The following is a 24,184-nucleotide window of genomic DNA, read 5'->3' on the forward strand; positions in this document are numbered from 1 at the left end:
TAAGAACCAATAGGCATTCTCCAAGTGAGAGTCAGAATAGGGAGAGGGGAGAGAAGACTGTCAGTTTCCCAGTTCTTACTGTGGTAAAGAGATTCTGCACAAATAGAACAAGGAACTCACATAGAGAACATGGCACTATTCTAGAATATCTCTAAAGAAAGTGAAAAAAGGAGTGCTGTAGATGACTTCATTATTGTGTTGCCAAACTGAGACAGTCTAGTCTGTGCAGTCCAAGGCTGGTCTTAAAATGCCCTGTGTAACCAAGGATGGGCTCCTGTTTCTATCTCCCAAGAGCTGGGATTATAAGCATGTGCTTCCACACTTGGCTTTCTAGATGGCCTTTGGAAAGACCTAGAATGTTCTACATATCAACTTTATAGGCAAACCCCCAGTGTAAACAGTTCATTTTTAACGGCAAAAAGGATTTCCTGTGTGCTTTCTTCCTATCTGAACATGTCTAAATACTTCCTTCCCCTAAAATATATTCACCTTGTCTCAATAGCCCTATTTTTTTTTTTTCGGAGCTGGGGACCGAACCCAGGGCCTTGCGCTTCCTAGGTAAGGGCTCTACCACTGAGCTAAATCCCCAGCCCCTATTTTTTAACTGCATCAACTATAATTCCAAATAATCTCAAGTGTTATTAGCCCCCATCAGTCCAAAATTGTATCATCTAACCCCAAGATGGTTGGGATTAAATATATGACCCATCATAGGGCAAGATCCCCTCCTACCTGTGTACTTATACAAGCAGATAACATGATCAATTTTCAGAATGAGATAGCAGGGCAGGTGTTAGAAACATTCTGACCAAACAGGGAAATAGATGGGTCAAAACTGGAACAGAATAATTCACTTATTCACACAAATATGTGTCACCCTACTATGTGCCAAGCTGTATTTGGAGCACACAGCCCGGTGCTGAGTAGTAGGACGAATCTTTACCCTTATGGAAAGGCTGTAATCCAACTCCTGAGCTACCCATCCTAAATGCTTTGTTCGCCTTCTTAGCATAAGATTTGATCAGCAGGGCACAAGTATGTGCTGAGGCAGAAAGAAAAAGGAGCCTGTTTGGTGAAAAAGTCAGGTTGGCTTGCTCTCTGCATATGCCTGAATAAAACCACAGGCAAGGTGCTATATACCATTCTAGGGAAAGAGAGCAAACTACAAGTAGCTGCTAGAATTAGAAAAACACAGGAGTTGCTTTCAAATAAGGAAATTTGTTCTACAAAGGTATGGAGAAGGCAAACAGTCACTGCTTCCCTCTGGTTCCCCACGCCTCTTTGTGAGGCTGTCACGAAACACAGTAGTCTCTCCAACACATCTAAGCTCCCACAGTGGCAGCTGAAGAAAAACACGATAATCTCTCTGGATCTTTCTCACAGTTTCGGTAATTTTTGAGACTTCAGTGAATGGATGACACTCAACATTCAACATCCAAGGAGCCAGTTTTAATTGGGATATTGACTAAAAAAATGTGTAACAAATTGATTAAAGAGTAATAGTTAACACATTCATCAGGGAATCTAAATACCTCATTGTGAGAACTTCTTAAGGTTCAGTGAGGGATAAATCTTTACAGGTACTAGGGTTTTCTTTTAATTTTGCTGTGGGACCTGGAGCAGCTACTGGTCTGGTTTGAGTGGGTTATGACATATACTACATTCTTCTGAGCCCCAAAGCACTGCCTCCTCCAATCCTTATGTCCTGGCTAACAGGTAAAAAGTGACAGGGCCAAATTTAGAGACAAAGCAGTTCTCAATCCCCAGGCTATTCCATCAGGCCGTAAAAAGGAAGATTTAATAAATTTTAATGCCAGGCTTCACTTCCTTTCCTTGGAAACCCATGCAAGATTAGCTCAATTACTTTTCTCCAATTTCTGCCCTCTAACCCCCACCTCTCAAAGCTACACTCACGAGTGAACATTACAAAACACTGGTCTCTGTCCATATCCTTCTCCTGTTCCTATACCTTCAGTGGCTGTCACTACCCAAAGAGTAAAACTTGGATTCCTTCTTATGCTATCTATAGCCCATGACATTTTTGACACACCTTTTCAGTCTCATCTTTCACGCCTCAGCCCCTCTGCTACTCCAGCTTCTGCCCTCAGCTCTCTAGCCACATGTCTACTAAGGCACTTTCATGTCTTTGAGCCACTGCGCACACCACATTCCTCTGCTGGGAAGTTTCGTCCTTGCATTCATTATCTGCCCAAATTCTCCTTGTCTTTCAAAGCCTGGTTTAAAGGCTACCCATTTTTGAAGTCCTGTCTAATTCTCTCAGTAGGAATGAATCCTTCCTTTCTCTGGGCTAGCAGGACCTTATTTATGCTTCTAACACTAACACAAGATGATATAGGCATGTCTTATCATCTACTTTGAAAGAGATCACACTCAAGTGCTATCCGTGTGTCCTTGCCCATAGTGCTGGGTATATAGTTGTTCAGCATTGGATGAATGGGTCCAAATGGTGACGATATATCCACATATGATGGTAGATGTGTATGTAGAGTGGATTCTGTATGTCCTTATCAGCGTACATACATAGCCAATCAAACTTAACACCACATAAAACATCGATGCCTAATACATAAAATAACTCCTAATATAGCAGTATATCTGTATAACCACGCTTTACTAGATGCTCGGCCTTATAGGCTTCATTTTGAAAGGGTGTCAAAGAAATGATTAGGGCTTAAGCGACTTCCAAGAATGACAGGGAAGAACACAGACCATGCACCCAGGGAGAAGCTGTGTTGAATTTCAACCTCTTAGAGTGAAAACCTGTAGCTTCAACAATTTGCACCGGAAGTTATCAGATGGCAAGTATTGATCAACCAATTTGCCACACAATAGTCTAGAAACTAACATAACTAAAAGGATATCAGCAGTAAGATTCCGTTTCCTGCTTCTGGGTTGGACATCTTTCAGCTCCCCACCTCCTTCAAGAATCCATACGCAGCAATAACGAACTGCCTCTAGCTTGGCTTAGGCTTTTGTATTAGCTCATTAATGAGTCTGGATTCCTTCCCCATTTTCCATGGTATCCCAGGCAGAGACAAAGACTCAGGCAGCAGGGGGCAGCTTTCCTTTAGCCTGATAACAAGTGCTCACTAGTCTCTGTCTGTAGTTAACAAATTCCATAGGTCTTTGAAGGTAGAGCCCACAGAATGGGTCCGGCCGGCCCTAAGCTCTGCAATGCAAAACAGAGCTTCTCTGCAATTCAAATAGAGCTCAGGAATTCAGGCCTTAAGCAGTGTTCCCGGCATCTCTGACATCACCCCAACAGCTGAGAGTGATGGTGTCTTAAGGAGGGCTCAGTAGCCCCAAGCCTTAGTCAATTCTTTCTGCTCTGCTGGCATGCGAAATGCACACACTTACAAATACATTATATGCTTTTCCAAATCATTCTAAACACCTCCTGGAAGACATCTGCCAATAAGGATCCCGTGGCAGCCACATTTTAAATATAGGACCCTCTCAACATCTTCAACCAGAGAACCGAATGTAAAAGGAATGCTGATTAACTTGCCATGAACTTTATAGCTCTGAAGTCTATTTGATACTACTGTTCCATGAAAGGTCTTGGTAGGATGAAGATCAAAATGAGACTCCTGGATTGTGTGCTAAGATTCCCCAAGCTGCACTTGGAGGGTAGCTAGCCTATTAATAGAGTATCTAATTTAGGGCAGTGTTCAAACTTGGGAGAAATCTAAAGAACTTGATTTAAACACACACACACACACACACACACACACACACACACACACACACACACACAATCTATCAGCTTCATTTTTCTCTTCAAGCACTTTGAGCCAGACTAAATTTTCAACAGTTAAAAAAAAAATCTGTTGAAGTTTGGCGAGACACAATTTTTCCAAGAGTCTTTAGAACTTAGATTATTGTGTTTAGAATGTTCAGATCACGGAAACAGTCCAAACTAGAAAAGACACAGTTCCCAGTTCCTCCAATCCTGCACAAAGACTCAAATGGCGTAGTGGTGATTCTTGACTTTCCCTTAGGCTAATGCTTCATACTATCATAATATGAAAGGAGATAGTAGCTGTAATGTATGTGGACATTGCATCTCATCTTTATACTGAGTATACAAGACAGATGATAGTATACCCATTTCCCAGGTAGCAGGAAACTGGAACAACAGCAAGTTAAACAATTCATCCAAGGACGTGACTAGTAGCTGAGCGCACATAGATTTGGCTCCAACTCCTTTTTGCTTTATGCCGAAGTAAATACACTAGTGTTATCTTTTCAGTCTCTCGCTGTCATTCTAACCCTGTACCTATAAGGTTTTACAATAATTACAGCTACTGGTAAAATAAAAACTTATTTTTTCCTTTTTTCTTTTGTTCTTTCCATCTCCTTCCTTTCTTTTGTGGTGGTCACAAGAGTTGGGGATGGACCTGAGAGGACTGGGAAGTGAATGTGCCCGGGGTGCTCTATGGGAAATTTCCAAATAATTAATAAAAATAATATCTTAATAAAAATAAAATGCTTCAACATTAAAAAAAAAACAACCAAAAAAAAAAAAAAAAAAACTAAACCCTCAGGTAGACTTGAGTCACCATCTTTTAAACCTTTAAACAGAGTGAAGAAATTTTTTTCTGGTCTCTCCCATGGTTTTCCCATTCCCATGAACCTATGCACATACCTGATTCTTCCCTACCAATACCGACCACACCATCTATAGTACTTGCTAAGTGATTGCTTCTTGTTGCTGTTTCCACTATCACCAAAAGCAATGATGTCTACAAAGTCAGCTTCCCTGAATCTCCATGGACATTTATTCCTGGAACTTTTCAACTCTCTTTCTCTTGTCATTCAGTCTGTTAAGATATATTTGGATCCCAATGACAATATCAATATAATAGTTATTACTACCTTCCTGCATGGTATGACTGAACATTAATGACATGGCTTCTCAGTCTTCACTTAGCTCATTTGTTAAAAAAAAAAAAGGTTCCTGTCAATCAAAGTTAAGTTCAAAGCAAAGCAAAGAAGCAAAGGCCCCTCACTCTCTCTTCAGGCTGATGTCAGTTTGCTAAGAAAATATTCCTTAGGTCTAATAATTAATTAGATACACATTGACTAAGGCAGATTATCTCTTTACCAACATTTCTTGTCATTTGTTTAAAAAGAACTCATAGTTATTTCTGCCTAAAACCATGTCTATGCTAGACCCACAGGCAAGCAACACATGTTCAATCATATAGCTATAAGAGGAAATATCGATGTTCTCTGAGAGAAAATCAAGTGGCTTCTAGTTTAAAATTATTATGGGGAACTCACACTATCCAAGAGATTGACCCAGAACTTTGCTAAGACACGATGGTAGGCTTTCTAGCTTGTGATTTCCACAATCCAATTTCTGCTTCTTAAAGTTAAGGATAGAACATTATACTGGATTCCAGATTCGTAGCTCTTCTTCTATTTGATGGGTTAGTCCAAAGTTTATTGGCAGTGCTAGCATGATAATTATTCTAAGACTCCTCAGTGCCCTAGGACGTAATTGACCTAAACTTAAGCATCATTTTCATAACGTGACATAAAAGTCACAAAATAACTATTTTAACTTTTTTTTTATCTTGTCACAGACTCAACAATACTGCATAATGTTTGGGGAAGGTAACACCTGAAAAATGTGGGTTACAAGAAAGTGTTTAGATCAACTTATTAAGGAGAAAAAGAGATCACAGGTTAAAACCCTTAAAATAGGGGTTGGGGATTTAGCTCAGTGGTAGAGCGATTGCCTAGCAAGCACAAGGCCCTGGGTTTGGTCCCCAGCTCCGAAAAAAAGAAAAGAAAAAAAAAACCCTTAAAATAAATCACCTACTGATATCCAGTGCATTAAACAATGGTGTAATTTTCATCTTAATATTAGATGGGAGTCTAGTAGAAAATTGCCACTTTTCAGTTGCTATGCAGAAATCACTGTGGTTGTTGCTTAAAGAGAACCTATAATTAGAGATACAGGGTTGACATAGTAAGAATTTACTTCCACTAAATTCCAACAGTGAGCTCATATAGAAAAGAATATGGCCCCATGTCTAGTCATGTGTTAAATACATTTAATATGCAATGGTCAGACTCAACTAACCATGGGAAAGACCCCATCTTTAAAAAATGAAAACCAACTAACATGGGACTTTCTCTGGGATTGAGACTATGGGAAGGATCATTCTAGACAAGAAAGCTCAACAGTCTTTATTCCCATTGGATTTTCTCAGAATTCTAATGACATGGGCAAGGAAAATTTGGAAGTATTGGTCATCAGCATTGAAGAAGACACTTTACCTCATTAGCACTAAAATATGGGATTTCACTTATCATTTCTAAAAGGAATAATGTTACCACCACTGATTTCCTTGTGTGTTGTAGACATTCTGTACATTGAGGTATTGTTTCCATTGAATTAAACACTCATGAGTTTTAAGAGCAGCCTGAGAGTTTCATTGTTTTATTCAGAAGACCAATATCTATGTATGAAGAAGTTTACAACTAGCATTGCTTGGTTGAAATAAGAATGAGAGACTCCCACATTCACCATGGAACAGAATCTGAATGCACTGTCCTAAAATAACTGAGTTATTTGGCATTTAAATCTACTGACTAATATGAAGTTAATTTTGTCATCCTTAGAAGGGGGAGGAAAATCTTGAATTGTTAATGTATCCTGGAAGATAGAGGAATTGAGATTCAGGGTATGAGAGTATAAAGATGACTAATTCTGATGTAGAACAGAGACAGCCTCTGGGCAAGGGCCCAAAGCCTGTGCAATCGGTTCCCCTGGCTCTGTCTGCCTTGGGTTCAGTGATCCCCACAGAGACCACCTCCACTCAGTGTATTAACTATTCAATGGGTTTAATGAATGAGGTGGTGGGTAATGAGGTGTACTTGTTATGAACAAACCTAGTTAATAATGTCCACAAGAGATAAATAATTAGCAAGCTCATGTCTCATGCCACAGGGCTTTTTTTTTTTTTTTTTTTTGTTTCAAAGATGAACTTCTGAAGTATGACCTCCTGCCATGACCTGAAGCACATACTGTTCAAGAAAACATGCTTGTACATGTACATTCATATTTGCATTAGAAAAGACGTTGGGGGCAGACTAGAGTATACACAACAACAATGACAAACACAATAATAGATAAAAGAAATCAAAATCTATAGAAAATTGAATATAGTGAAATATAGTAATGAAGAAAAAAATATATCTTCCTCTATTGCTCAATCAAGGTTATCATGATAGTGCTACCAAAACCGTCCTGCTCACCCTTCCTGACTTATCTTCCAGTTTTGAATAGTTTAATTAATATGCAAGGACTAAAATCCATGACCCAATTTAAATACATTTAATGCTGTATATTCTAAATATAGCAAGTAGTTCCTTTTCAAGAAATTTAATCTAAAATATTTGAGAATTCTCTTTGGTACAATGTTATTAAACTGTAAATAGTAATTAAGATATTAAAAACACATGCTCCCCAAAGCCACCAGACATTGTAATTATATTTCAAGCTATTAAACAGAAAGACAAAAGATTTTTTAATGATAAATGTGCTTTGGAATGTGTCAGCTAATTCCGGTTACTTTGTGAAATAATGCTTCGCTCCACAGAGTCTAGCAGCTGATATTTAACAACTAATTTACACTGTCCTTTTGTTACTGAGAAGTCTCTTCATTGGTTTTTGCAAATACCCCGTCTCCTTTCCCACTAACCCAGTCTGGCTCAAAATGGAAATGGAAATTACTATTGTTCTGTAGCGCCATTTGTAAGTAAAGATGTATCCTAGACACTGGAATATAGTAACAGTTGAGGAAGGCCTTTTATTTAAATTTGATTTTCAGAAAGCTTCTTAAAAAAAAAATAACAAGCCTAGAATTCAGATTTAAGACTAGCTTTTCTAGAAAGCACTGGATCAGGTCAGTGTTTTCCAGGCTATCATCTGTTCTTATGAGAAGACTATGAAAAAGTTACTTGATGTGTTTCTATCATAACTAAGAGCCAACTCAAAGATTTGGAAAAATTGCATGCTCAGGAATGTACCTTCTGTGTTACTCAACAACTTTACAAATTAACTTATTAAATATTTAACATTCTATTTAGACAGCAAGTGTCTTCATTGTATGAGATTCTATCAAGCATCTTAAAAATACTTTGCCACTATTTCCAGAGAGAGATAGAAGTAGAGATATTTCAATGCCTGTTGTACATTTGACATTTTTTCCTTTGTCCATTTAATGTTAGTTAGGGATTTGAGATGCTAGCTCACATACTCTCCTGTGCTACAGAGCACCCTTATTTGTTCATCATATAATGTGGTAGGCAGTTTTCTAATAATTGTCCCAATTAGGATTCTGGAAAACATGCTTTGTCTTTCTCTGTTGAAGACTTTAAAGTCTTAGACTATAGAAATATCTATATTTGGCCCTTAAAAATTGTTAATCTACAATGTAAGGGGCTTCAGATATTTGTACTCCTCCCCACCTTTTATATATGCATCCTAATAGTAGCTTGTTCTTCTTCTCTTCATTAGATGAGTAGAAGGAAAGGCAAGAATAAAACCAGTAGCCTTGGAGTTTGGGTCTCATTAGAGCATTGTAGTTTCTTCTTTTGGTAAATGTAACTAACAGAGCCCATCTTGCTTTCCTCTCAGAGACAATGCATCAGTTTATCTAACGTGCATCTACAAACTGATCTCCGCTATGCAAATGTATGGTTGAATTATTATTTAGATAGAGTTACATGGTTACCATGATTCAAAGACAGGTCAAATATGTGGCCCTGGGGAACAGATACATAGTAGGAACGATAAATGCCAAAATGTGTTTTTTTTTTTTTTAACGCTCAATGTTTTATAGCCTGGTGAAAAGAAGGCAGAAGAACAGAAGAACTGGATAGGGGGAAGGGCAAGTTGAAGTTCCATCTGCCTGTGTTGGAAGGCTGGTGGGAAGGGAACAACTTCTGAAAGGATGAGAGGTTACAAAGTGGAAAGGGGTGACCTGGGAACAGGGTGTTTTTTTTAAGAATGCAGAGCAGAGAATAAAGTCACAAGACTTGTTCACAAGAGGGTCCTGGGTTAAAGTCTGACCTTGAGTCACAAATCACAGAATCACACGGCTGGAAGGAATCTTAAGAGGCCATCTCGTTTACTCCCCCGCCATTCAGCAGGACATTGTAACCTTCCTAAACAGATGAGACTTTATCCTACTTTGAATGAGAAATTCTTGACACCAAATGGGCAGGTATTGACTGCTCTGGTCTCAACTCTTTACAACAGGCAGGAAAACAATTTCTGGAATTTCATTTGAACCTTTACTGAAATGGGCAAGGTGATAATTTACTAGTTTTTCCTTGAGGGCAATAACTCCTGTGGTAGTTTAGGAATAGCAAAATTAGCTGTAACTTATAAATACACTTAAACAGAGAAAATGCTACTGACAGACTAAGTTAGAGGATAAGTTGCCCAAAGCGTCATATGGGTAGAAAGGTATTATGAACATTCATGGTAGTTGTGGAGTCTTCTATCCACATAGGAGTTTGGAGCAGAAACAAAACGTGGTTTAAAGAAATATGATCTAGTAAATTCCAGAACTAATACTGAGAACCAAGAAAGGCTCAATTCCTCCCTTAACAAAAAAAAAAAAAAAAAAAAAAACCAATAAATCCTCACATAAATTAGAAACTGAAAAAGAAATAAAAGGGACCTCATTTTCAATCGTGGGAATCTTACACACGAACCGCGCGGCTTATGAGGAGGAGGGCGTATACTGCACACCTGGTGCCCCTTCCCAGGAAATGGGCTCAGGACTGACCCTGAACCCATCACCTCAAGGTTACACCATGGGACTGTCAATGTAGAAATAACGTTACTTTATTCTCTTCATGGGTATAGTGTTTCCTGTGCTATCAACAGAAACCATAATCTGAAAGGAGGCAGCTGAGAATGTCTGTGGAAGACGGTTGAGTTATTTTGGGAGTTGCTCGTAAATGCTCCAATTCAACAGGATGGACACACAAGCCCAGATAGGAAGAAATCTCCGCACTTGTAGACATAAAGGATGGAAAGTAACATTACCTGGAGTCTCCATTCACATGCAAACATAGGCAAGTTAACTCGATTCTACCTCCCCACTGCCAAAAGTTTAGGCCAATTTAGTCAGGCATTCACTGAATCCAGATGTTTGGCAGTATAGAAGAAACAACATCTGGATAATTGATTGAATTTTCAACTCTGCTCACTAGATGTTTGGCAACATGCCTGCACTGCCTCTAATGGTCCCTTGCCTCAGTTTCTCTAGCTATAAAAAGGGAATAAACATTTGTCATTTGGTGAGGATGATAAAATCTTTAAGGGTAATGCATTCTTAAAAAGAATGGTTCTATGAGAGTATTGTATCTCATAAAATCTCAGGTTGGATCCCACCCCCACCCCGAACAACTAGTCTTCAGATCATGCAGGGATGGAAATAAGGTTAAGTGCTATAGAGAGCTAATGCCGTATCAGTGTTAACATTGCCACCATCACAATCAAAACTCTGTTCTTTGTTATTTCCCCAAAATATCGGTCAAAATGTGAGTTTCAGCTAAGGTTTGAAAAGTTGTGTTTTGTGCATGTAAAGCAGCACAGGTGAGAATAAAAGAAAGCCAGTGTGAGTGTTTGGAGCCAGACCCATGGTAACAGGTAAAACTGGTCTATCAATGACAAGCAATTGCTCAATGCTATTTGTATAGAAAGGGAAAATGTGCGCACACTGCTATGAGTGGAGGGAGAAGAAAGGAATGCTGATGGTGAATTTTCCCTCTCTATGTTTACCTCTACCTCTCCATGGATTAGCTTGTGCTTTTGTGGCTGAAAGTTAGATGAAAGAAAAAAATATATAAGAGAGAACACAAGCGAAATAACAAAGGAATCTGCAGTCACACAAAACTAAAGTACTGAAGCTCCCTTTCTTTCTTTTTTTTTTTTTTTTTTTGGTTCTTTTTTTCGGAGCTGGGGACTGAACCCAGGGCCTTGTGCTTCCTAGGCAAGCGCTCTACCACTGAGCTAAATCCCCAACCCCTGAAGCTCCCTTTCAAAGGTAAACCCTGCCTACAGGGAAAAGACTAAACAGCAGCTCCATAACTACCATTTAATAAAGGCCTGGTATGCAAACATAATTATATCTATGCATATGTATATTTATGAATATTATAATATGTACACACACATGTGCTTTAGCTAGCCTTATAGTACTACTGATGGGAAAATGAAAGTACTGATTTGCCTAAGGTTATATATTAAAAATACATATATATATGTAAATGCGTATTTATATATTTATAAATATTGTATGAATGTCAATGTATATATTTATGTGCGTATGATTAATTTATATACACAAATACATATATGTACATAAATATATACATATATATTAAAATACATAATTTCAGACCCAATATGGATGCAAATTCATATTCTTTAACTATAGCTGAAACCTTTACAAAAAGGCTTGCTGCAAACATCTTTGGGGATTACTAGATCATATCGAAGCCTGTATTTTCTCAATTTTCCTTTTCAAGTGGATTCTGTTCACAGGTCTTTGTCTGAAATCCCTTAATGGCTGCCCCACTCTACTTACCTTTGCTTACTCCTCCCTTATACATGGTTTATAGCAGCTCTTCCCCCTAGCCTTGCTCACCCTATGTTTCTATCAGGTCACCCCAACTAATGAGCAGCATCTCTCTACGTGCTTTACTGTGTATCACACTTTACCTTTCTTGAGATGTTTATGCTTGGGTTCCCTTCCAGGGAGGCTGTTAAAGCAGAGTATTACATTTCTTTTCAATCTCAGAAGTCCCTCAGACCCAGTAGAACACACACCAGGTATGCCTTAAAGTCTGTTGAAAAATCTATACTCAGGATTAGAGGCACAGTGATGGGCCCCGAAATTTTGGTCTCACCAATGCAGGATTCAAACTGGGTAGACTCACGCAGACACAGTTAGGGTCATTATAAGTAGTCTGCAGACCAATAGATTTTTCCTCCTAGGTGAAGTGGTCACATTGCCTTGGTACCCTTCGAGACACATTTGGAAAGAATCAGTGCTGTGGTCATGTGCTCAGCAGCAGTATCGAGCATTTATTAAGTGGTCACTGAGCTCAGAGCACTTGAGGGGACACTGGAGGAGTTCCTCCACGTGTGCTTTCAGTACGGTCATGATACAATGCGAAATGCGCTACCATTAGAAAGCCCTTGCAAACAATTTTCTCAGGCTGCCAAAAAAAATTGCCAGTGTTCACACAGAAAATAAAATCAGCCTTTTGTCTTCACACAGGAACTTTTGTCCTTGCACAAACATTTTAGTCAAATTACATTCTTCCCAAGCTAAATAGTAGCCCAGTACCTGGGTCCTCCCATTCATGAAGCAAGGCATGGCACAGAAACACTGTCACTGTGGCATATGGTGGCCTTTCTGGTGGCTTTTACAAAAATATGTGGCCACAAAGCAATCACAAGCAGATGGTACAACTAACTTCTATTTGTGTCTTGTTGTAAAACTCCTGACAAGAGGGGGAAAATATGTGTATAAGGTCAAGAAAATGAGAGGAATGAGTCAGAATTTGGCAAAGGTGCTGTGAAACCGGGCCTCTGAGATCTTGCTGGTGGTAGTGAAAACTGATATATTCTCATTGGAAAGCAATTTGGAGACAGCCATTGAAATATTCACATCCCTTGATGCAATAGCATAGTATTGTAAGAAAATAATCTATGATCAGGAGATAGTGCTGTGGATAAAGAGACAGCTCAATGATGGAATGAAACTGGAATCACTTAGGATGTCTATCAATCATGAGGACTAGACAACAGAATGCTACACGGCTACAGAGAATGATTAATAGGAGCATGAGAATGTGTTGTCAGATAGTATGATTTTAAAAATTATTTTATGAAGCCAGGCATTGTGGCTATACCATTATCATTTTTCTAGTACTGCAATATCATAATAAATCAAAATGGAGTGAAAGATGTCAAGTTTAGCAGGCAAAATCATTGAAGAAAATAAATAATTGCTACTTACCCACATGCCTAAATACTAGTGTCAACAATGAAAACCATCTGCCTCATATTAATTTCCTTTGCACTTCCACTTTTGCTGGATAACACACATACCTGGTTAATGTGCTTCAGTTTGTCAATGATCTGGCTAACCACTGGCTCAGGGCCCTTCATTTTCAGCTCATGGAGGTTAAACTGATTCTTCATCCCATTCCTTGCCGCCTTCTGGCTGTATCTAAAGAGAGGAAGGAAAAGAGAAAGTTTGTCAATGAGAGTCCCAATCAAAGAGACCGCTGACTCCATTGGGTACCAACAGTGCAACTGACTATAAATTCTCTCCTGCCTTTTAGAACATGAGATGGCAGAATGGGAAGCACTGTGCTAGGGGACGTTCAAGGTCATGGTCCGTGAACAACACCATTAAGGACTAGCTCTGCTTGTGCTTCCCGCTCATTTGAAGGAGAAAGAACTTCCCATGCTCTTTACCTCTGCTTTACCCTCATACCCCTCCTCTCACAATTTCCTGCGGACCCCACGGGAGCTGTTTTTCTGTTCAGGGAATTTTTTCAACCAGATGAAGCATATATTATGCCTGTTAGCTTGCCTCCATGTTCTCCCCTGGAAGAGAAAAGCACAGCTCAAGAGAAGCTTGTTGACATTGTCCTGCGTGGGGAATCACAGGCTTTGCTTTAGAGCTGGAGGATCTATTAAGGTCTCTACAGATGTCCTCATCAGGCTGGATAGGGAGAAAATTTATAATCCAAGGCCATTCATTCTACCTTTCATCCCCAGTGGCAGGCTTTTCTGCCTTCAACTGGGACAGTGATTCCCACTCGATTGAACATTTTTCTGTACCCACTGTTCCAGCTCTTCATTTTAACCCAAACTGGAATCCTGTCATACATCCTGATTTGCATCATTTTCTGTCCTAATATCTATATTGTGGACATACTCCATTTCAGAACATGCCGAACTGCTTTTTTCTTATCGTTCTGCATAACTGTATCATACTTTATTTGTCCAAACTGATAAACTATTTGTAAAAACTTTGATAATATAAACAGTGTTGTAAGGAATAGCAAGGGGGTGGGAATGGAGGGAGGGAGGGAAGAGAGAGAGAGAGAGACAGAGAGAGAGACAGAGAGAGAGACAGAGAGAGAGACAGAGAGAGAGACAGAGAGAGAGACAGACAGAGCCAGACAGACACACACACACACACAGAGACAGACAGAGCCAGAGAGACAGACACACACACACACACACACACACACACACACACACAGAGAGAGAGAGAGAGAGAGAGAGAGAGAGAGAGAGAGAGAAAGAGAGAAAGAGAGAGAGAGAGAATATCCATTATATATGATGTATGGTCAGCTCCTAGAAGCTTTGCAGTTTCCTGGTTCTGAATGAAAAGGCAACCACTGAATTGTCAGATCACCAAGCCAACTGCCTTCGTGGACTCTTTAGTAAACAGTATATTCAGTATTTAGTCACCCCGTTTATGTCCATAGAGTGCTGTGGAAATGTGGGATCTCCGTGATGATACCAATTCCGACGTCTTTCTTTACTCCTGCTATTGCCTAAGGAAGAGACCCCATGCACAGATGAAGATGTAGGACTAGTACAGAAACGAACCTCAGGAACACGTTCTTAAAGATGCCTCCTTGGACTTGTCCATATCAAAGTTCGGCAAGCACATTTCTGTGTCTTCTTACAAACAAGCCTTTTCCTGAAGCTCATTATCCTCACCAGGCTTGGAGAAAGACATGCCAGCCTAGCAATATGGTCCCGGACTCCCCATTCTAAAACTATTATGAATATTAAATCTAATTACTTGTATAGCTGATCCCTTGGCAACACTACTGTAGGGTTCTCTGCCACTCAAAAAAGAATTACCCTGTAGTTCTGTTTTCTTTTCTCATCTCTCATTTTCTAGTCATGAATTAGAACTAAACATGGCCAGCTCAACACTGCTTCACAATCCCATGGTGACTCAGTTAAAAAAAAAAAAGGCAGCACATCTAAAAGCTCGCCCAACTTTTCTTGATAGTTGAAATAGCACTCACTCTTGCACTGTATCATGTGCTATTTAAATCCTCAAAGAGCTCTAGTAAATTAAGCATGGTTTCTGGTTACAGAAGTGTTGGGAAGGGCTGGCTTGTGGTTTAGACATAAAACTCGCCTTTATCTCAATCATGTCACAAAGCACTAGTCAAATGTACTCATCCAACTGGTGTTGACTGTTGCTAAAATTCAGGGACACTATTTAAATACTATGTTCTTAGACTATTCCTTAAGTACTCAGGACACTCCCCTGCCTCATATCTTTTCCTGTATCTCATCTCTCTATCCTTTCCTTCTACCTTAGGTTGATTAAAAAACAAAAAAACCAAAAAAAACAAAAACCAAAAACCAAAAAACCAAAAGCCACTGAAACATGTTGCAGACATTAAAAGAGCATAGTAGATCTTAGGCACTGATAGAGAAGAAAGGTCAAGGTACATTAAAACAGATAAAATCCCCACGAGTTGAGAATGTCCAGTATGGTTCTATTTGTGATACAGATGGGTTTATATAGACAGTATAGTAGGCCTTTCCCACTTGTCTACAGCGTCACCCTCTTTAGAATCACTGGCTGGCAAATAATAATAGCAATAGCCTGAAAACATTAATTGAAAAACTATAGAAATAATTAATTGATGTCATAAATTGAATGTTGTTCTAAGTAGTGTGATAAAGCCTATACCATGGCACTCATTCATGTCTAGGATATAGATTATCTGTCTGTTGTGCATGTCTAAGCTAATATGCTACCCTGCTCACTACTAGTCACTTAGAAGCTGCCTAAGTTATCAGATTGACTTCAGGGTAAGGGAGAGATAGTACACAGCTAGAATTGTTTGATGGTGTTATTATTAATCTCTTGCCCTGTCTAAATTTCTTTTTTTTTTCTTCCGGAGCTGGGGATCGAACCCAGGGCCTTGTGCCTGCTAGGCAAGCGCTCTACCGCTGAGCTAAATCCCCAAGCCCCCTGTCTAAATTTCTAAACTAAACTTTATATCAGTGGTCTATGTTCAGGAGACAACAGTACAGGCATCATTTGGTATGCAAGTGTGATTAGTTCCAGAACCCCCTTTATTGAAAAACTCCCACACTATATGAATATAACCTACACAATCCTCATATAGCTTCAATCATCTTGACATTATTTATAATACTCACTGTAACACAAATAATTATTATATTATTTAGAAAGTCACTGCAAGAAACCCATCCATATATGTTTAATATATCCAGCACAATTCAGTTCCCCCAGTACTTATTTATCCTCTCCAGCGTCTCATTATATAGCTTTGGTTGGCCTGGCACTCACTGTGTAGACCAGTGTGGTCTTGAATTCACAGAAACCCTCCTGCCTTTGCCTCTGGAGTGCTGGCATTAAAGGTGTGCACCACCACAGTCAGCTCCTGTTTGGTTTTCTTTTCAGTGCTAGGCCTCATGCATACTAGGCAAATCTTCTACCACTGACCAACACTTTCTTTCTTTCCCTTATCCTGTTAAAGATCAAACTCAGGTCCTTCAGCCTGCTTAGCATGAGGTCTAGCACAGACCTACATCACCAGTCTTTTCCTACTTGTGTTTCCAAATTGTGTTTGGTTGAATCCTTGGACATGCAGAGGTGACTATTCATGTGGGGTTCAGTACTATCATTTCAAGGAAGCAACAAGGTCTTGGAATACATCTTTTACAAAAGGAGAACCCCTGTACTCTCATATGCTGTATAACTATTCAAATATGTACCGAAAGCGAGGAACTAGTGAAGCTCTTCCTTTCAATAAGTGAGAATAAGTGGATGCCAGACAAGACTTGCTTATGTATTTTTTCACTTTATTTATCTTCTGTATTTTATACCATGGGTATTTGCTTCTCTGTGTGGAACTGACAAGTGAACCTAGGGCCTTGCCCACACTAGAGCAATTCTTTGCTATTATGTTACATCGTCAGTCCTGCACTGTGAGCTTTCTAAACCTTTCTATTTGACTTTTTTTTAAATAAATGAAATTGTACACCACAGTTAACTTCAATCTGTTTCAGTGTTTGTAAGGCATGATTGACAAAATTTGAATGTATTTATCATGTATACTGTGATGTTCAGCTATGTGTATATGTAGTGAAATGATTCCCAAATGCCAGTTGTTTAATCTATCCATTACTTTACTCCATCATCCTTCCCGTTGTAATAAGTTCAAAAACTGTTTACTTAAGCACATGTGCCTCCCTGCGATAGCAAAGGGACACAGATGGTGTGTTCTCAGGGTATTTCATGGGACATGTGTACTCTGAGTGTCAAGCCCAAAGGGAATCAGTTAGGGATGTCTCTGGAGTTTGCAGTTAATGAATTCATTCAGCATTTCACTTCCATGGGTTCCCTCAGTGCTGCTGATGCATGCAGCCCTTGAGAGTCTTTGAATGAGGCTGAGCCATGGTAACCCCAACTCATCTGATCCACACACTGCAAAGGGGACAGGGACCCTCATTAGCCTCAGGAGATTTTAACGGTGGGTTATCTGGTTAGCAATACTTATCTGTGACTTGATTAATTGTCCTCTTTTCACAACTGCCTCTTCCCAGAAGTTTTAACATGCCTCTGGTAAGGAAAGAATAGAAATGCCCACCTTTGAAATGGGATGCTTTTTCAGCTGTATGGACTTAGCATGATATTAGAGGCGTTACCTTTAAGCACTGCGTTCAGTATCTTCTTCCCCCATCCTGTTTGGATCTATTCAGCACAAAAATGACTGCCGTGATACTAAGAAAACCCTATTTATGCAGTGAAAAGGAGAACGTTTCTCCCTTTCAGGCAGATTGGTTAAGGCCTGGAGGGGGGAGGGGGAGGAAACCTGTGTAAAAGCCTTAAAGAGAAAAGGAACCTAATTAAAACAGGACATCTGGGCATGCTTGTCCTGGGACAGTTGAAGCAAAGAGAGCACTTGTAAAAGAGGAATAGAGTCAAACAAGCGTAAAATGGGCGAGCTTTTCTTCCTAAATCTGCACTGGCTGAGGCAATCAGCGGATGCAAATGGAGAATGCAGGAGATCGAAGCGCCTTCACAGACCAGCGGGTCCAACCCCCTCTCCGTGTACACGAAGAAACAGACTCAGCAAGGGACTTTTCAAACAGCGAATACTACAAGTTTCATACTCAGAATAAAACGCTTTTCTTTAAAGGTCCCTCAAACGGATCCTGTGCATTCCTAACACGGCTGGTTCTGATTTAGGGCAAGGGGGTTGGTGGAGACTTCACGTTCCTTCTTGCCCTAGGCATTAGAATGGTGGTAAGGGTTTGCTAGCAAGTCTCAGAAGGACTAACTCCTGGCTAAAAGGATTTGATTTCACAAAAGTTTACATTCAATTGCTGCCTGATTATGGCTGGGCAAAGAACAAGCTATAGATCATATATGCTCAGAGCGCCATCTTATGGACAGACTGTGGCACGACAATGAATGGTCTGTCATCCTTGGAAAATACTCGGGCCACAAGTGCTGGTGGAAAATGAGATAATTTAAAGAGAACAAATAGCTTCAAAAGCAAACTAGAACAGAGTAGCAAAAACCATCTTATTAAGACTTATTATTAATCCTGAGATTAATAATAAATAATAATTAAGACTTATTAATTTTATCAATAATATCTTATTATATCCAACTGTTTTCCGTTGGAAATGCAGTCTTAATTTGCATAAACACACAAAAATAAAAGATGAAATTAGCTGAGATTTTAAATGTGTTTAATAAAGAAAATGACAATTTTTCTTCCAATCTGTGCATATTTCTTTGTTTGATTATGTTGGGTCATAGTGTTTACTCCTGGCTACCCTAGGACTTGCAATATGCACATCAAGCTGGCCCTAAACTGATTGCAAGTGTGGACCATTAAACCTAGATTTCTGTGGATATAGTCAAAGAGAAATATCCCATCTCTTTCACTTTTTCTAACTGCAGCAGGACAGTAACAAACAACTTCAGGGCAAGTTTTAAATGCTAAAAACACACTTATCCACGATATTTCAGCAAATACCTTTGTTTCTACACAATTGCCTTTCAGAAATTACAGAGGTTTTAGTAGCAGGAAAGAAAATCCTAGGGAAGGAATTGGAAGCACGCGAAGCCATTTATGTCTTATTTTAGTAGGAAAGGAAGTGAGTGCCAATCCATTTCTATTCTTGTTTGAAACCTCACTTGAGAAAGGGCTAAAAGATGACTCTTGGAATAGACAATGATTGACAAAATTTGAATGTATTTATCATGTATATTGTGATGTTCTACCACTGACCAACACTTTCTTTGGTAAAACCTATACCATGGCACTCTTCCATGCCTAGGATATAGATTATCTGTCTGTTGTGCCTGTCTAAGTGAATATGCTACCCTGCTCACTACTAGTCCCTTAGAAGCTGCCTAAGTTACCAGATTGACTTCAGGGTAAGGGAGAGATAGTACATGTGTTCTAGCCAGTGAAGAAAATGGGAGAAGTTGATGTTATCCATCAGAGTCTGGGGCTGTGAGAAGCAGTTGGCCCAGCAGAGAGGGGACGATAGACAATGCCTGGGACAGCACCACCTGTACCTCAGTCTAAAAATCAAAGCATCTGGGAGGGAGGAAAGAAAACAGGAAACTGCCAAGAACTTCCTGAGAGCACTCAAATAACCCTGAGAGCAATAGGAGGAGCTTCAAGTTCCTCACGCCCACCCTGAGAGAAGCCCAAGGCTTCAGTTGTCTTCAGTCTGGTTCTACGTGAAGTGTAAGGCTGAGGTGGGAATACTATAGGGCTAGAACATAGGATCAAGGTGAAAGAACGCTTAAAATTTTCTTTGTTTGCCTTTGCACTTGAACTCTGATACTGAGCGACAGGCACTGAGTACTCATGTCTCTCTGCGGAGGACTCTCCAGCAGAAAGACCTTCACAGAGCTTCTGAGGGACAGGGCGGATCAAGGAAGAACCTGTTGGTCAGGACTTCAAGTGCTTCAGACTTCATCCTGTTGTTTTGAATGTCAAAATGAATTGCCAGAGGTCCAGAGCAAAGGGCAGACTAACTCCGGAGCAGTGAGAAGATCCTTTAAAAGATAGCCGTTCCTGTAATCCTGTAATTGGCTGGAAGCGGCTGTCCCCTTAGCTATAGTTACCAGCAGGCCTTAAAACCTTTCACCTTCAGGGTTATCAACCTCCCATTCTCGCACCCCTGCCCCAGGTCTTGGGCCAGAGGGAACAGAGCAGCTAAAGGTGTTAGCTTAGCTGACTCACCTGGCAAGCCCCAGGCTTTGGAATTCACCTTGTTCTTCAAAGCTCTTGGAGCGAGCCTGGGTGTTCAGGCATGACTTCCTCTCGCCTAGAATGTTTCATATGTCCCTGGGCTATCTGACCTGAACTTTGGTCCATTTCCCTCATTTCCCTCTGAGTCTGCTACCTTTTTTTGTTTCCTGGCAGACCTCACTAGATGTCTGTGGGGCTGTTGCGAGATAGAGGGCCTCCCCTACAACGCTCAGTTTATAGGGTAAAAATTTACTCTTGCTTAGTTCTAATTATTCAGTCTTACTGGATCTGCACTCATTGTCTGGGGCCTGCCTTACACTGACTGGCCTTCTGATCTCCCGCCATTCTCTTTCACCTATCAAGTCACCCTACTTTAGGGATTAGTCGCTGTCTCCATGGCAGACTAACTTTTTTATGCCCCAATAAATGTTACCATTCAAGTAGTGTGACATATACCACTTGGTCTGGCTAGCCAGAGAGATGGTCTCTCACAGTCCACAACCAGTTCCTTCCAGCCACGTGTCCATCCCATCAGGCTAGTCACTGGGCTTCCAAACCTGCTAGCAGCACAAATTTGTATCACAACCTGTTTTTGATTGGCACAAACCTCCCATTGCTGTTTGATATTCGATGGTGTTCTATGGCTGTGAACCAAGTCTGACACACCTCTTCCGGGACATGTGATGGAGGGTGCACTTATTAGAGGTAGAAGATCTTTTGTCCAAAATACTTAGGACTGGAAGTGTTTAGATTCCCCCATATCTCCAATTTTGTGATATTATTGTGTATATAATGAGATATCCTATAGATGAGACTCACATATAAACATAAAATCCCTTCTTGTTTCCTATATTGTTTATCCACATAATTCCCACCACCTAGGGGTATGAAATACTTGTAGTGTACCTACATTGTGACTGTGACCCATCACATGAGGTCAGCTATGGAATTTTTCCAATTCTGACATCCTATCAACCCTCTGGAAGTTCTTGATCCTGAGGCATTTGGGACTTTGGAATTAGTGTTCACATTGTGAACTACTGAAAGTAGCATATTGCAGCATCTAGTGGACCTGAAGAGTGTGCCCCTCATGGCAGGGGAAGGGGCTAGCAAGGGCAAGGTAAGTCACTGTGAACCTGGGCCCAGAACACTGAAGGTTACTACACACTGGGGGAGTACTCCTTCACTGTCTTCCCTAAACATCAGTTTCTCAATTCTTGAACTGAGGGTCTGAAGCAGCAGGAAAAAAAGAACACTCAGTGAGTCTTTATCTGGTGGACGAGTGGCAATGTGGAGCACATAGAGAGGTGACAACTAGTCTAGACAAAGAGCTTGTCACCACCAGCGGCTCCAGATCAGACTAGCACCACCCTTAACAGGCATGGGCCCGGTGCTGGCACCTTCAAGTCACCAGCCATCAACTAGAGCTGAAGAAAAACAGAGGGGGTGTGAGCTCCAGTGTGAGCCAGGCCCAAGTTGCTCAGGTGTCCCCAGCGGTTTTCACCTGCTCTCCCAGTGGAACAAAGCGCCCATTGTGGGAGGCTGTAGGCGTGGTGGTGCTAAGCAAACAACAAAAAGACTCTCCCGAGCAAGCATAAGGCAGATGGGAGTCCAGGAAAACTTTAGTAAGGCAAATAAAAGTGACCATAAAGCACTTGGTAAAATATAAACTGCTGTATAAATACTTAATAAAAGTGTGCGGCGATTCACACAAGGACAACTGGGTCAAAAACTATCCAAGCTCTCTAGCCCAGAGGTTCTTGGAAAGACTGAAAATGATCTTCCTCCCCCTGGTTGCTAGGGCACTTTGTATTCCTCCACTCTTACCTGCCCTTCAGGCCTTGGCACCTCTTTAGATATATGTCTCCACTCACTGATGTATCTCTGTGGCTAGAGGGTGTCTAATTTTCATTCTGGGCAGTTGTGTCAAGTATTATTCAGAGCAACAGTGATTGAATTCCATTTCTTTTGCTCAGAAGCCCTGCCAGACCTGTGTGGTGCTCTAAGGGAGACATTTTCTTTAAGATTTAATTCCTCGAATCTTACCCCAAACTCTCCCCGATCAGAACCTGAAAATGACTCTGACAACATCTCAGACAGCTGGCCTGCCTGCTCTCCTGTTAGCTCCTAGAAGACTGAAAGGAAGAACTCACTGCCATCCTCATGACAGTGATTATACCTTGGGGCTCTGTTTAAATACTCTTGCTGTGGACTATCTGGGAAGCCATCAAGGACAGAAGTGGAAATTCAAAGTCACTCAGGTGGCTGCATAGCATTCTTCCTTTCAAATTCTCAGTTTCCTCCCAAATCTCCCCATAAACCAGCTTAGGCCTCATGCCATGAAACAAAGGAACAAAGAAATAAAGAAAACAGTTACCTGTCTAGAAGAGGTTTAATGAACAGCTAGCCTCAAGGCAAGCAAAGGGCGCCCTCTAGCTAGGCACTGGAGTAGCTGTAGGGTAAAGAGCTCTCTCACTTTTACAAGGAAAGGAAAAAAAGAACAAGACTGAAGAGATTCGAAAGGCCTAATGCTCTTGTTTGGACCTGAGGGTTGGGCAAGAAGCAAAGAAAGGACTAGATTGAGCTGAACTCATTCTAAATATGGTGCACTAGCAATGAAAGCAAACTTAGGTTAGAGATTTGATCAAGAACAAGAAGAAGGCAGAAGAAGAAGAAGGTTCTGTACCCCAAAGAAGAGTGAAGCTTCTTCCAGCCAAAGCAGTATAGTGGATGAAGGCATGGACTGGCTGGCTTTGAATTTCCTCTACTTTATTAGTGCAGTGGTCTCTGGAAATATGTACTAAGTTTTACCAGTATAAATGGGAAGATGAGGAGAAACGGTACAGGCCACCACAAAGGCTGATGTGAGAATGAACGTCCACAAAGTACTTAGAACAGAGGACCTGGCAGACGGTGAGCATGCTAGCAAAGTTAGCTATTATTATCCTTAACCATGTCTATTGGGTGAGTCCTGCTTTGTGAAGTGTCAGATTTGGAAAGGATAGGAGTAAAGATAGCAGTGCTTGGGAATCCTTCAGGCAGGAGAAGGTCAGAGTTGTTAAAAGAGGAAAAGCTGATAAAACAAAGGAATGAGGAAGCAAAATCCCCATTGGAATGACATCTTTACCCCCATATTTAGTAGATGTCCAAGACATAGGGGCCTAAAGGTGACCAGCTATTGGCAATTTGCCCAACACTGAGGGCATTTGAGGGACATGGGAACTTCTATGTAAAACCAGAAAGTCCTAGGTGAACTAGACGAGCAGACTTACCACTATTGGTACCAGAGACATTTGTTGTTCAGGGTAAACTGTTTTGTCTTGAGACAGGGTTTCACATAGCCCAGGATAACCCAAACTTGCTATGTAGTGAACGATGACCTTCCTTGTTCTACCTCCCCAGTGCCAAATATACAGCTGTGTGCTCCCATGCTCAATTTATGCACTGCTCAGGATAAAATTATTTTCTTACTTTCATATTTTAATAACCAAAGCACAGTGCACTGTTGCTAGGTGCTACCAATAGCATTAAGGAAAGCTGAGCTATCAGTATCAATGGATAGGGATATTTTTAAACTGGGAAATTCGTTGTATCTAGGAAGGAAGAAGAACATGTTAAATAAATAGGCTTCCCAGGGGCATGATAATCAGTCTGACAATGGTGTTCTTTAGCAGGACAGTAACACAACAATAGCCTCATTATCAATGATTCTCATTTGTTTATTCCATTATCTCATACATGCTTCAAGTTCAATCCCCAACACTATTATTACATGCGTTTCAAAGTAGTATAAGTGCTCCTTTTTTAAAAT

At 40.4% G+C, this 24,184-nt stretch overlaps 1 protein-coding gene across 2 annotated transcripts in view; it reads right to left on the bottom strand.

Moving 5' to 3' along the window:
- Positions 1-24,184, bottom strand: part of Gpc3 (glypican 3) — a 369,321-nt gene that overhangs the window by 81,463 nt on the left and 263,674 nt on the right. For both annotated transcript variants that reach the window (XM_087599167.1, NM_012774.2), the window contains 1 exon segment: positions 13,178-13,298. In XM_087599167.1, coding sequence (XP_087455293.1) covers positions 13,178-13,298 — 121 coding nt within the window.

Source organism: Rattus norvegicus, chromosome X (assembly GCF_021556685.1).
Source record: "Rattus norvegicus strain SHRSP/BbbUtx chromosome X, alternate assembly SHRSP_T2T, whole genome shotgun sequence".
NCBI lineage: Eukaryota > Metazoa > Chordata > Mammalia > Rodentia > Muridae > Rattus > Rattus norvegicus.